At 66.3% G+C, this 14,016-nt stretch overlaps 1 protein-coding gene across 1 annotated transcript; it reads right to left on the bottom strand.

Moving 5' to 3' along the window:
- Window positions 1-474: 474 nt before the first annotated feature.
- CHRNA4 (cholinergic receptor nicotinic alpha 4 subunit) lies at window positions 475-13,524 on the bottom strand. The gene is given in 8 exon segments (XM_060119828.1): window positions 475-600; window positions 3,334-4,675; window positions 7,847-7,956; window positions 8,064-8,108; window positions 11,292-11,443; window positions 12,879-13,205; window positions 13,208-13,508; window positions 13,510-13,524. Coding segments are annotated over 8 exon segments (2,418 nt in total).
- Between the last annotated feature and the right edge of the window lie 492 nt (window positions 13,525-14,016).

Genomic DNA, 14,016 nt, shown 5'->3' with positions numbered 1-14,016 from the left:
TTTTGTTTTTACCCAGAACAGACCAAAATAAAGTCCCTGCTTGGACCCTCCCCTGGCAAATGAGGTTCGAATGTTTGCTGACTCGCCTCTGGGGTCAGACAGAGCAGGTCTGAGGACCCAAGGGTGCCCCAGGCCCGGGTGGGAGAGGCAGCCAGGCTCGGCTCAGTGCCTGGGCCTCGGGGATCCCGCAGGGACGAGGGGCTTTGGGGGCTGAGAGGGGCTGAGCGTGGCCAAGGGGCGTGGCCCTGGGACAGTCAGGGCTGCTGGGACATTTGCCTAGAGCGGTCAGACGTGCGTCCTGGCGGAAGGCCATCATGTCACCCTGCTCCTGACACACCGCCCTGCAGATAGACAGGCGTTTACCAGCCTCCCTGGCAGGTCCCCAGGAGGCAGCTTCCAAGGCCGTCTCACAGCAGACAGATGACGGAGGGCAATCTGGTGAGTGGCGTGGCCGCATCGAGTGCGGGGAGTCCCCTAGATCATGCCGGCCAGCCAGGGCGGCAGGAAGAGGCCCACCGTTCCCAGCAGGCAGACGAGAATGAACACCCAGAGGAAGATGCGGTCGATGACCATGGCCACGTACTTCCAGTCCTCCTTCACCTGCGGACAGACACACACAGTCACTCCTGGCCGTGCCCTCAGGCCTCACTGCAGCGCGAACCTTCTAGAAGCTCTGTTCCTATCCTTGCCACCAAGGTCACAGGCACACCTGTACTGGGGTGAGGGGTGGAAAGGGGCCACGGAGAAACGGCTTGTCCAGCTGAAGTCTGGGCTCAGAAGCAGTGAGCTGCAGGGTCAATGCCCTCTGCGGGGGCTGGACAGCAGAGCCACTGCAGGGGACAGGGTCCAGCATGGTGGCCCCACCTGACTTCACCTGCCTGAGCTCCGAGAAGGTAGTGATGCCTCTGGAGGAATGCCAGGGTCCGCACTGTGTCACAGTGTAACGTGCTCTGGGTTTGCTAAAGCTGGTGGCACCGTGGGGACCAGCCAGTACACCCCCATTTGCAGGTGGGCAAGTGAGGCCCAGGGAGGGGGCACCCACAGCCCCTTGGCTGTGCAGGGCAAGAGCCAGGAGCAACCTGAGTAACGGGGCCTGGCCTCCAACAAAAAGCCCAGGGCAGGCTCCACGGTGGACGGCGTCCCAAGGGTGACAGCTGAGTCCCAACTGCCCTCCACTCCTGCCCGTGCCCCGGGGCAGCACTCACGGCCGCCTGCCCATGTGGCTCGAGCCCCTCATGGGTCAGGGGGTCTCTCAGCTCTGTCCCTAAAGCCGTTTGAGGGTGAGGGTCACATGTGAAGGAGGGCACAGCCCTGTGCTGCGAGCAGACTCTGAACCGGGCAGCTGTGAGGCAGGGGGCTCCATGGAAGGGCAAGGGGGGGGGACCCCGGGCTCGAAGTGGGGAACACGCTGAGTGCATCACCTGCGGTTGCTCCCTTGGACCTGACAAGGAAGGTGGCTGCACCATCCCGTCTGCAGGTGGGACCCTGAGGCCCAGCGTGGCGCAGGATGGGCCATGGTTACACATCCACACTGGGCGAGCAGGTCCTGGCCTCCACCTGGTGTGACCCCAGGGCAAAGGCTCAGGAAGGCCACAGGCGGGTCCTGGGTGGGCAGCTGTCAGCCCTTGAGTGACCAGAAAGGATGCAGCTCCCAGGCTCAGGCCAGCCAGACGCCAGTGGGTCTGATAGGCCTGGGCAAGGGCAGGCTCATCACACCCCGTTTTGGGGCCGTCGAGGGAAAGAAGGCTTTTCACTGCTGTTTTGTGCTCTGATTTTTAAAGTCATCAGAGGTGTCCTGATAGTTTTAAGCCAAAGCTGAAAGAGCCGTGTTTATTCTCAGGAAACCAGAGCAAATGGGGTCACTATAAGCGAGGGAGCGCCAGGACCCTCTGTTCCAGGAAGCAGCCCCGCGGCGCACGGCCTCCGCGCTGCCTTTCAAACTGCCCCTCCTCCCAGGATGAAATGCTCGCAGACAAAGCTACCCCAGCCGGGATCCCAGGCTGGATCCTGTGAAGTCGCTTTGCTCCCCAGAGCCCGGGGACGACGCCCGGAACCAGAACCAGGTCGCCACAGCCAGGCCCGCGATGCTGGTGGAGGGGTCTGGGGACGAGGGGCCGGCCCTGCGCTGAGGACCGCTGGGCCTCCGAGATCCTGGTGACGCTTCAAAGGCGTCCGTCTCTGCTCAGCAGGCCCTCAAGCCCACGCCAGAGCCAGAGCTCCTCTTGTCTCAAGACCTGGCTGCAAGACGGAACCTTCCAGAAACCCCCAGGTGGCCTCACAGCCCCTTGGGATTCAGGGGGATAACCAGCCGGTCATACAGGGATGACCAGCTGGTACAGGGAGACCGGCTCACTGCTAGAGGCGGGGCTCAGCCATGGGACGGATGGTCCCCAGGGATCATGCGTGTCCGGGAAACAGTCATGGGCCGTTCCCAAGGAAGCAAAGGGACCAGGAGGCTCCTGGAGGGAATGGCAGTGTCACACCCGCACCCAGGTCCAGGGAGGGGACAGCAGGGTCACGCCCGCACCCAGGGTCCATGTCACGGGTAAGAAGAAGCTAACGCGGGGCAAGGTCAACGCGGCATAACCGATGCCCAGGTTGAGCAGCCGGTAATGACCAGGCTGAATGACCAGTGCCCTCCCCCTGCCCGCCTGTCTCTGCCCATGCCCTGAACTGGGGCTCGGCCGCCAGCCTGGACCGACCCTCACAGGCACCCACGACGTGGCCAGTGGGGAGCCTGAGCCTCGGGGAGCAGCCCCACTGCCACCCCCCACCAACTCCACGGGGCCCTGAGCCTCAGCTGTGTCTGAGCACCCGCCCTGCCCACCCAGACCCCGGGTGCCCTCTCCCCAGCTGGGCACAGGGGCGCCGGCCAGAGAGGCAGGGCTGTGGCCCAGGCCTGAATTCTCCTCTCCCCCCGCCAGGCCGCTGAGGCCACTCAGCCCCTCTCACCCCAACCCCAGGGCCCAGACACCCCCCAGTCCTTCTCCGGGAGCCCTTGGAGGGGTGGGGTGCTCTCGAGGTCGGGGGAGGTGCTCACCAGGTACAGATGGTGCTGGCAGCCCCATCCCCGCCGGCAGGCTCCCTGCGCCCTGAAGCCCCAAGGGGGTGCCCGAGATCCATTCTGCTCTCCGCCAGCCACTCAGTCACCGCAGGGACCCCCGCTGGTCTCGGAGGCTTGGGGCAGAGGGAGCAGACGGCGGGGTGGCGGGGGGCCTCCAAGCTGAGCAGCCAGCTCTGGGACCTGGTTTCTGGGTCTTTCACCGGCCACCCCCTCCTTCAGAGTGGACAGGGCAGCGGGGCCCGTCCGGCACGGCCGCGGCGGGGACTTACCGAGAAGTCCGTGTCTTCCGCCTTCAGGTGGTCTGCAATGGACTGGACTCCCTCAACCGCCCGCGCCAGAGCTGGCGACAGGGGCAGGGGTGGCGCTGCGGTGCCGGGGGCCTTGGGCACGGCATTCGGTGCCTCCGCCTCCTTCCTGCACTTGCATTTGCGGGGGGAGGCCTGGTCTGGGGGCTGAAGCCCGGCCGAGGGGGCCGTGGTCAGCGAGGCAGGGGAGCCGTCCGCCGGGCAGTCGGCTGGGGAGGCGGCGTCTTCTCGGGGTGCGCGGTACTGGATGCTCTGGGACCGGCACCTCACGCTGCCCTCAGCCACTTCGCTGGGGCCGGACACGTACTGGACGCTCAGGGACCGGGCCTTGGCGAGCCCTGGGGCCCGGGGCCCGGCGGGTGGGCGGCAGGGCCCGGGCGAGGGGCAGGCGCCAGCCTTCTCGGCCTCTGAGGACTGCAGAGCAGAGGCCTGGTCCGAAGGCGACATGCAGGCCGGCTGGTCCGGGCCGCGCAATGGGGTCGGGGACGGGGCGGGGCCCCGACTCCCGAGCTCGGGCTCCCCCCGGGGCTCCGGCCAGAAGTGTGGGCCTCCGGCCGCCTTGTGCATGGACTCGATGAGCCGCCGGCAGTTGCCCTTGACCATGGACGGCCGCTTCATGAAGAGCAGGCGCGGCACGACGTCCAGGAAGACACGGCGGACCCAGGCGGGCATGGTGTGCGTGCGCGGGGAGCGGTGGTGCACGTTCAGGACGAAGACGGTGATGACGATGGACAGGGTGACGAAGATCATGGTGAACAGCAGGTACTCGCCAACGAGCGGGATGACCAGCGAGGTGGACGGGATGATCTCGGTGATGAGCAGCAGGAAGACGGTGAGCGAGAGCAGCACGGAGATGCACAGCGTGACCTTCTCGCCGCACTCGGACGGCAGGTAGAAGACGAGCACCGTGAGGCAGGAGATGAGCAGGCAGGGGATGAGCAGGTTGATGGTGTAGAACAGTGGCAGGCGCCGGATGACGAAGGCGTACGTGATGTCCGGGTACACCTCCGCGCAGCACTCGTACTTGCGCGTGTTGTAGGTGCCCACGGCGTCCACGATGACCCACTCGCCGCTCTCCCAGAAGTCCAGCTGGTCCACGCGGCTGTGCATGCTCACCAGGTCGATCTTGGCCTTGTCGTAGGTCCAGGAGCCGAACTTCATGGTGCAGTTCTGCTGGTCGAATGGGAAGAAGGTGACGTCGATGCTGCAGGAGCTCTTGTAGATGGCTGGGGGTGTCCACTGCACCCGCCCGTCGTGAAAGAGGTGGGCCTTGGTCAGGTGGGTGATGGCAAAGTCCCCGTCCGCGCTGGGTGGGAGACAGAGGGGGTGGGTGAGGTGCCCAGCACCCGCGGCCCGGAAGCTCTCTTCCCCCCGCCCGCCACATGCGCCCCCACTTCGCGGTGGCCTCGCCCAGGATGGGGCAGCCCTGGGCTCATTGCTCACCTGCCTGCCTCGCTGTCACCCCTACCCTGGGGGCAGCGCTCCGTGGAGACCGTCTCAGTGGCCCACACCGTGCCTGACGCCCAAGCTTGATGGCGGTGATGACCGTGATTATTTGGGGGCCAGAAAGGCCGTCCACGCCACATCAGGGGCCCCAGGCACACAAGTGGCCCCTGGGTAGCACACAGAACACCTTGTCCCCTGCCGTCACCCCAGAGCTGGGCAGAAGTCGGACCTGTCCGGCCACCTTCTCATGCCCCAGACTGGTGTTTTCTCCCCATTGACCCCCCCCAAACTTAGAGGCAGGAACCCCCCTTCCTGCACAGGTGAGGACTCCAAGGCCCAACGAGGCAAAGACCAGTCTGGGCCCACCCCGAGCAAGACGTGGACCCCAGCCTCACATCCCAGGCCCTCAGCCCTCCTGCCTCTCCCTCGGCCTCGGGGTGCCCTGTCCCAGCCTTTCTCCTCGTGGGCAGAGTGCCCAGCCTGCAGCCCTGGCCCTGGGCCTCCCAGACAGTGACATCCACCTCAGTTTTCTCCACCAAAGACACCCATGGTGGGATGGGGGGTACACTGACACCATGAGAGGTGAGGCAGCCGGCCATGGGGACACAGGGACACCTGCTCATGGTCCCCCGAGAGCCCTTCTTGCCCCCAGAGTCAGCCACTCTCTCCTCTGCAGCTGGCATCCGGTCCCCAGTCTGGGCCCTGAGTGGGTGCCACCTGGGCCTCGGGGGCCCCTCTGTCGGCCTGTTTCCCCACAAGGCCTGCGCTGTCCATGCCGACCGTGCGTGGTGCCCACAGGCCGGTGGAGGCGGCAGCCGTTCCCCCAGCCCCTCCAGCAGCCCTGCCGCTTCGGCTCTGAAACGCTGATGGGAGACCTCGCCTCGTCCCCCCAGGACACCCCCCAGACAGCTGGCCCCAGGACTAAGGGGCACCGGACGCTAGTCACCAAGCCCGTGTCTTCACACTCGTGTGCTGAGGGCACATCGGCCCCGGCCAGGTCCTCAGAGGGCCTAGGGCTCTGCACGTGGGACCCGGCGCCTAGCGCAGCCCCAGGAAGGAGCAGCGTTCCCCAGGGCACGCTGTTGCTACCCGTCACCGCTGCACGAAGTCCCGCCCCTCCCCCCACAGCTGGTTCCTGTGCCCCCAGCAAGCCCAGGGGTGTGGACAGCGGGACCGCATGACAGCGCCCGTGGGAGGAGGGGACCCCGAGCCAGCTGGTCCCGTTCCTGCTCCAGGCCGCAGACGCCCATCCACGTGAGACCCTCTGCCTGACAGGCCGATGCAGGGAAGCCCATAGAGGGTGGCATGGCCTCACGTGCACGCCCTCCAACCTTGAAGGGGTGCCCCAAAGCTATCAGAAAAGCACCCCCCGACCCTTCCCCTCGCCCAGCAGCCTGTGCTGACCGCTCGGCCTCACTCAAGTGCACACGGCCCTGGCCGTCAGCTACCCGCTGCCCCTGGAAACATGCCTCCTCACTGGCCGTCCGGCCAGCACCAGCCACCGGCTCTGGGGTCTGTCCTCACCCACGCCCAGCCCCATCCAGAGAGGGCCTCGGTGCCGATCACCTTTCCCAGGAGAAGCTGGAGGTCCATCCCGCAGCCTCCCGTGGGCCTTGGTAAGGAGGCCAGAAAAAGAGGGGCTCGGGCGGCGGCCCCGCTCTCCTGCGCTGCCAGCCCAGGGGCTGTGTGGCTCCCACAGCAGTCCTGACGGTGCTCCCCTGGGTGCCAGAGTTCTGACCCTGGTACCTACGTTCTGGATTCTTTGATACACAGGCGTATTCCGTGCTAGGTCCCAGCAGGGCAGGGGGCTGGGAGAGCGGAGCGTGGACCCGGGGGGGGCCCGGCGGCTGGAGAGCTCCAGGGCGCAGGATCGGACCGGGCAGCTTGCAGAGGGAGAGCGGAGAGCCCGCCACGCCTTCCATTCACCGAGCGGCCCCCCTTAATGCAGCCCCAAACACCATCTCCTCCACATGCGGCCGCTCTCCCGCTGCCATTACTGGAATCAATTAAGCTGGAAGAGGAGCCCAATCGTTCTTAATCAAATAGCAGCATTTTGTAGGTCAGGCCCAAGCCTGGGGGCCCAGGAGGCCTTTTGTGCAGAAGCACTGGGGTCTTGGTGGGAGGGCAGGGGCTGCGGGCAGATGGCTGGGACCAGAGGGGACCGAGCGCTTCCATTTGCTGTAGCTGCAAGCGCTGTGGAACGGCCGCCTCCCAGGCCCAAGTCTGTATCTGCCAGTGTGGATTCAGCTCAGGGTGAGCTGGCCTGGCAATGACACAGCAGGGACACGGGGACGCGGGAGGGCACCAGGCTGCCCCGAGGTCAGGGACACCTCGAAGATCCCGGGAAAGGACAAGTTCAAGGACGCCAGCCCTCTGGAGCCCACTGTCTGCCACAGCCGTGCCCATCACACCCCGGCCCCCCAGCACAGAAACATCCTCCAGGAGATCCGATTTCAGAGCCGGGGACACGTGGCCCAGACAGAGGCTTTGTTTGCTTGCGTGTGGTTAGCGGGGTCTGGGGAGACTGTGAGCACAGACGAAGGGCCAGGAGGAGGAGGGGGCGCGGGCAGCGAGCCGGGATGGGCGGCCGGTCTGGGGCTTCCTCCCTACACCTCCCGGCCTTTGCTCCCAGACGCGGTCCGCTGCGTGTGCAGGGCCCACTTTCCCCGGACAGGGACTGACTCTGGAAAGGACTCCAGCCCAAGGGGGAGCAGCTGCAGGGCCTGCAGTCACCCTGGGAGGACCTCAGACCCCTTCCCGGCCCGTGAGTGCCCGAGGCCGCTGCCCCCGCCTGGGCAGGGACGGAGCCCCCAGGACCCCGTCTCCTTGCCACCTTGCCCGCTGACGGGCCTGCCCCCCCCACCCCAGGTCTCAACACCCTCCTTTACTCACTGTTCCTGCGTCCGAGCCCGCCCTCAGCCCACACAAGCCGCCTGCCTCTTGCTCACACCGGCCTTGGAAGAGCCGCCTGGCCGGAGCACGGCTGGACCTGGGCACCTGCCACCCTGCCGGCTAAGAGCCCCGGGCTCACTTGTTGTACAGGACGATGTCCGGCCGCCAGATGAGCTCAGAGGGGATGCGGATGGAGGTCACGTTCTCGTAGTCAGCGGGGTCCCAGCGCAGCTTGTAGTCATGCCACTCCTGGGGGAAGCGGGGGGGGGGGAGGTGAGGGGGAGGAGTGGGGGGCGGTGAGGGGGGGGGGCGGGGCACGGAGGGGCGGGGGGCAGTGGGGGCTCCCTCCCGCTCACCTGCTTCACCCACACATTCGTCGTCATCATCTGGTTCTTCTCATCCTAGGACACAAAGGAGAAGAAGGCAGGTTGTGATGCCCTCGGGTCAGGACACGTCTCTCTGGCCGCGTCTCCTTACCCGAAAGGATGGGCCAGGGCTGAACGTGGGGAGTGGGGGACCTCAGGAGGGAGTGAGCGCCTTGTCCCTGGAGGCAACCAAGCCCAGTACAGTGGACCCGGAGGGAACTCAGGGCCAGAAGGAAAGTGAGGACAGCATTCGGCTGACGTCACTGGTGGCCGGGCCCTCCAGCTACCGAAGGGTCTGAGGGAAAGGGAGACGGCACCCCTCCCCAGGCAGCCGTGCTGGGCCTGCCCACCTGCATGGCTCCATCCTGCCTGGCGGGGCAGCTGCCCTGCGGAGGGGCTCCAGGTGAGCTGGCATCTGGCCCCCTCCAGCTACCAGAGCAACACACTCACTGGCCAAACTGCCGCCCAGGGCCTGAGCCTCAGGACCCGAAGGTGAGGGGCTAAAGCAGGTGACGTGGGAGCAGGAGACCCGGGAGGGTCCTCTCCAGGTCACTTAGTGGGCACCCGTCCAGGTGAGGAGGGCCGGACCACAGACGCCGTGAGCTTCCTTCCGGCCTCTGCACCTCCCCCCGACTTCACAGCCCTCCCGGGTACACGGACGGGCAGGCAGGTCCAGCAGAGGCTGGAGGCCTCTGGAGAAGACCGCCAGGCTCCATGCAGGGACGTAGGGGTCCTCACACCCCACTCTGAACCAACCTCCAGGGACCACGGCCTCACCCAGCCCACTCAGAGGGCGGCTGGGCTTGGGGGCTGGCTCCTTGCCCAAAGTTTGCGGCAGGGCACTCAGCAGCTGATGGGGGGGTCCCCTCAGAGAGCAGGGAGCCCATGGGGACCAGAGAGGCAGGGGCTCTTTCCCTGGGGGAAGAGGGACTGGACACGGGACACAGGGTGTGGGGAGCAGCGCCTGAACCAGCCTCCTCCCACTTGCTGATGGCCCAAACTTTGCCCCCATCTGCCCCAGACCAGGGACACACAGGCCGTTGGGACAACTGCTGAGGCCAAAGAAACCAAGGGTGGTCAAGCAAGCAAAGCGCCCAGGGCCGGGGGTGGGGGCTGGTGTCCCTGGGAGCCTCCCCTCCTGCTTCCCCCAGGGGACAAGCCCCCATCAGCCAGGTCACAGAAGGGGACCACATCTCCTGCGGCCCAGGCACTGCCCTTGGTCCTGCTCTCTCTCAGGGCCACCTGGGACAGGCTGCCAGAGGACACTGAGGATAAGTGTGACTTGAGTGGGGCCCGGACACCACGTCCAATGACCTCGACCTCAGCAGTGCGGTCCTGCGGTGCGGCCCCCACCACCATGTCCCCGCCCCTACCCCCTGGGGACAGCCTGCCGGGCTCTGCCCCGTCCCCCACCCCCGGGCTCCGAACAAGCTTCTGGGTGGCGGGGCCTGGCCTCCTCCCCTCGTGCCGGCCGCCCCCCAGCGCAGCTGTCCCCCGCCGGCACCCGTTTGAGGTGCTCTCTGTACATTCTGGAACGTCTGCCCGGGGCCCAGAAGCGCCCAGGAATTCCCCAGCCTCCTCTGCAGGCGTGAACTCACACACACAAGCACTCTGCACCGGGGCACAGACCTGCAGCAAACACCTGAGCCCCACAAACAGTGGGGCAGGGAGGCGGCCCCTTCCACAAACGGCCAGCACCCAGGATGAGCAAGGACGTCTTGTCCGCACACACGTGTGTGCAGGAGTGCCCTTGGCCAGCGTGGCTGCAGACAGCAGAGCTGGGAGCAGCTCCTGTCCTGCCTGGTGCTGCCACAGGGCCTCGAGTGGGTCCCTCGCTGGTGTCTCGGAGCTCGTGTGCTCCAGGCTGTCTCTCCTGGGCAAACCGGGGAGAAGCGGTGATGCGGGGCGGATGCTGCGATGTGGCAGGGGGGTGGATGAGAGAGCTCCAGAAGCTCAGGTAGGGGGCCAGGCCACGGTGCAGCCGACCCAGAACATGAAGCCACAGCCACCACTGGGAACAGCATTTGCAAATGCAGTGGGTCGGGACACCTGCCATCCTGAGTTGCCTTCTGGCTGCGCCCCAGCCAGGAGTACTTTACAGGAAGCATTTAAGGCCTGGTTCCAGGAGGCCTGAGGGCACAGGCCAGGACAGGGGGACTGACCGGGTCTCTCTACTGATGGGGTCCAAGCACGGCCCTTTCTATCCATGTGAATGTGGCTACCGCCCCTCCCACCTCGCAAAGCCCCTTGGATGTTGCCAGCTCAGCCCCAGATGGAGCTGTCACACTTATCCCATTTCACAGGTGAGAAAACCAGGGCCCTGAGGGTCACCAACACATCCGGCCTGAGCCAGGAACCAGGACCTCCAAACTCCAAAACTGGTGGATCCCCACCTCACGGAGCCCACTTTGGGTTGGGGTCCCGGCAGGAGCATAGGGTTGGCATTTGGAGAGATCTACAGCCTCCTGCAGCTGCACAAGTTCCAGCTCCCTCTGTGAAACCAGAGCTGGCTGGAGACCCCAGCCCAAACCCAGCCAGCCTTGGACCTGCAAACCAGGCTCCCAGAGGCCCCCTCCCTGCCAGGCCAGAGCCCACCCTCCAAGGCCCTTTGGACCCTGCCCCAGGCTGTGCAGCTACCACCCAGTCAGACCCACAGGACGGGCTCCCACCCCAAATGGACGCCCCGGCCCCTCCAGAGCCGTGGCTACTCGGAGGCTGGACCCCCGGCCTCCTCCCAGCAGCTGCCTTGGTCCCCAACCAGGAAGGGAAACACATCCAAACCAGGTGGAGGTCAGGGTGCTGCCAGGGTGCCGCACGGCCTCACCCCACCCCACGCAGTAGCACGACTTACACAAAAGCCCTAAACTCTGCCACTGGCCCCACAGAGGTACTTCCTGCTCTCTGCCTCTGAAGATGACAGCCCGGACCCCCTGCTGCAAATCTGGCCCTTTGAGCTTTTCTACATGGAAAGGGAGGAAAGGGCAGGGCTTGGGGGTGTCGCACAAAACCTACCTTGCCTCCCGGCTTGCTTAGGCGTGCGTGCTGGGCTAAGGCGGGGCTGGGGCACACACAGTCCATGTGCAGCTCCGATGCAGCCCTCCCAGCTCATCCAGCCCCCCTGCCCCCGCCAGCCCTGGGGCCACCTCCAGGCCAGCCCCTCCCAGACACGGGTGCTCCCTTCAGGTCACTGCCCCCCCCACCCCACCCCCCATCACCTACCACATCAATGAGCTGGGCGATAGACAGGCCAAAGTGGACAAGAACTACATCCGAGATGTTGGCCACGGGCCGGGACCACTTGTTGTAGCCAGAGAAGAGTTTCTTCAGCAGCCGTTCCTCCGCGTGGGCCCGGGTCTCCACATGGCTGCTCACTGCGGGGACCAGCATGTGTGCGGCTCAGGGGCAGGGGATGGTGGCCGTCCAGGATGCCCCCTTGGGCCTCCTGCCAGGCCGTGCTCAGCACCTGGGCTCCCTTCCAGCTTCTCACAGCACGTCCCTCCTACCTCAGAACCTTTGCACGTGTTGCCCTACTTCCAGCCGCAGTTTCTCCCCTATCCCCTGGGTCTGTAAGGGGGTCTGTAACTTCCTCAGGGAAGCCTTCCTAGCACGGTACCCCTCACCATGAAAGTAGATAACTGGTATGATAAGTGCTGACCCCGTCAGGCCGTGACTGTGGGTGGGAGGGACTGTATCTCTAGCTACTAGCAGAGTCCTGAGAACCTTGCCTCAAAGTACAAGGTGGGGGTAACCACAGGACAGGAAGGGAGATGGAGAAAGGAGAGTGAGGGTTCAGCCACCGAGAGCCTGATTCCTTTGGCTGTGGCATCCGCAAGCAATCACCCAAGAAAAAAACATGCTTTGACGTGTAAGGGGTACTTTAAGTGCAAAGCCCGACAATGAACCTGGCACCCTGTGCTCTTGGACGGACACACAGCCTGCCCTCGATGACCAGGTCTAGAGTGAGCCTGGGGAGGGGACCCCTCATTCAGCCCTGACCATCGGCCAGTCTGTGGTCTGAGGGCTTCCCTGCCACTCCTGGGCGACTTCGCTGGGACCACTGCATGGGGGGGCAGGGGTGTGAGGACGGGGACAGGAGACCCCTGCCGCTGTGCTCCTCTCAGCTCGGTCCTGCTCACCTGTGAGTCACGGATGGACATGAGGAGGGCATTCACAGGTACCCCTGGGGTCAGTCCTAGACCCCCAGGACCCTTCACTCCCAACCCAGAGCCCCAGCCTGGTCCCTCTGACAGTAAGGTGTAGCCTGTTCCTCACTGGGGAGGCCAGAGAATTACACTCCACTCACCCCTGAAATAGCAAGGTGGCTTCCCAGGGAATGGGGAGCACGGGGGCTAGAACTTCCCCCGTCCCAGTGGGCCTGGGGGAGCAGAAGAGGTTTGGGTGGGGCCCTGCCAAGGGCAGAGGCCACCCCTCTGATTCCCCAAACCCCGGTGCAGGGGGGAGGTGGGCAGGCACCATGCAGTCTGCAAGGAAATTTGGCACAATGGGTAAATGGGGGTGGGGGAGGGGGGAGATGGACCGCGCCTCTCTCCATCCAAGTTGGACTTTCTGGGTCCAGCTCTTGAAACAGCATTCCCCCTCACCCACCCAAACCCTGACTGCCTCAGCCCTCGCCGCAGGACAGCCTTTTGCGTCTGGAGGGAGGGTGGGGGTAGCCTCCGCGGCTGCCCCGTTGCACGCACCAGCGGCTTGGGACCGCAGCCAGGAGCCTCCCCTCCTCTGGCTCCGGAGGTCCGAGGCCGCCCTGAACCGGGCGAAAGGGGGTCCGTCTAGCGCCCCGAAACTTACCAGGCAAGAGGCCGGCCCCCAGCAGCAGCAGCAGCGGCGGCAGCAGCGGCGGCGGCGGTGCCCCCGGGCCGCCGAGCTCCATGGCGCACCGAGCGGGCTCTAGATGCGGGCGGCTCCCGGCCCCGCCGCGCCCCTGCTCCGAGCTCCGCGCGAGCCCAACTTCATGCCCCCCGCGCCGCGCGGGCAGCTCCGTCCGCCGGGCCTGCTTCGGCAGCTTCTCCCGCGGGGCGCGGCGGCGGCTACCGCGCCGGGAGCGCGGGGCTGTGGGCTCAGCGGCGCGGCCCCGCCCGGACCTGCCCGCCTCCAGCCGGCGAGGAGGAGGGGGAGGAGGGCGAGGATCGGAGGGGGAAGGAGGGGGAACGGACCGCGAGCCGAGAGGGGGCGCGGAGGCCGCGCTCTGCCCGCGCAGGGCCAAAGTTTCCTTCCACCTCCTGGGGCTGGGGACGTGCCCGAGCCACGAGTGGGGGCCCGGTAGTCACCGCGTGCGTCTGGGGAATCCCTGCGCGGTCTGGTTCGCGGAGCACGAGACACTGACCCCCTCCCCGTCCCCAGCCTAGCGCCTCCAACGCCTGCCTGGAGGGAGGACGCGCACCCAGGGTCTCCGGGCGCCAGGAGGGGAGCCCCGCACGGATCTGGTTAACTTCATCACCCCCGCCCCGCTCTGCAGTTTGGAAATCACAGGTCTTCCCCAACCAGGCGTTCAGGACAGCGTCCACCCCCATCGGCCTGTCCCTGGCGGACCGGGAAGCGTCCAGGGGAGCCTCGGCCCCGCGGCCCGCCCTTCGGGGGCGAAGAGGACCCTAACGCCCCCGCCCCGGGCGAAGCCTCCTCTTGCTGCCTCCAGGTCCGGCCTGGGCCGGGGTCCGCCGCCCCCCGCTCTGCGCGGCCTGCGAGTGGGTGGCCTGCGCCGGCGTGAGGGCAGCCCCCATCCCACGCGCGGTGGGCAGCGGCTGAGGGGCGGCCGCGGAGCGCCTCGGGCCCGGGTGCCTGAAGAACAGACCCTTGGCGCCCCCGGACTAGTCTTGAACAATGTCGGCCGCAACCGAGATGCCCGGGCAGCGCGCTGGACGACCCGGCAGGGGCTCCGCCCTCAGGTGGGTCGAGGTGGCCGCCGGCAGAGCAGCAGGTGCTCGGAGGA

Source organism: Mesoplodon densirostris, chromosome 16 (genome assembly GCF_025265405.1).
Source record: "Mesoplodon densirostris isolate mMesDen1 chromosome 16, mMesDen1 primary haplotype, whole genome shotgun sequence".
Lineage (NCBI taxonomy): Eukaryota > Metazoa > Chordata > Mammalia > Artiodactyla > Ziphiidae > Mesoplodon > Mesoplodon densirostris.
This window is presented reverse-complemented; position numbering and strand designations above follow the sequence as displayed.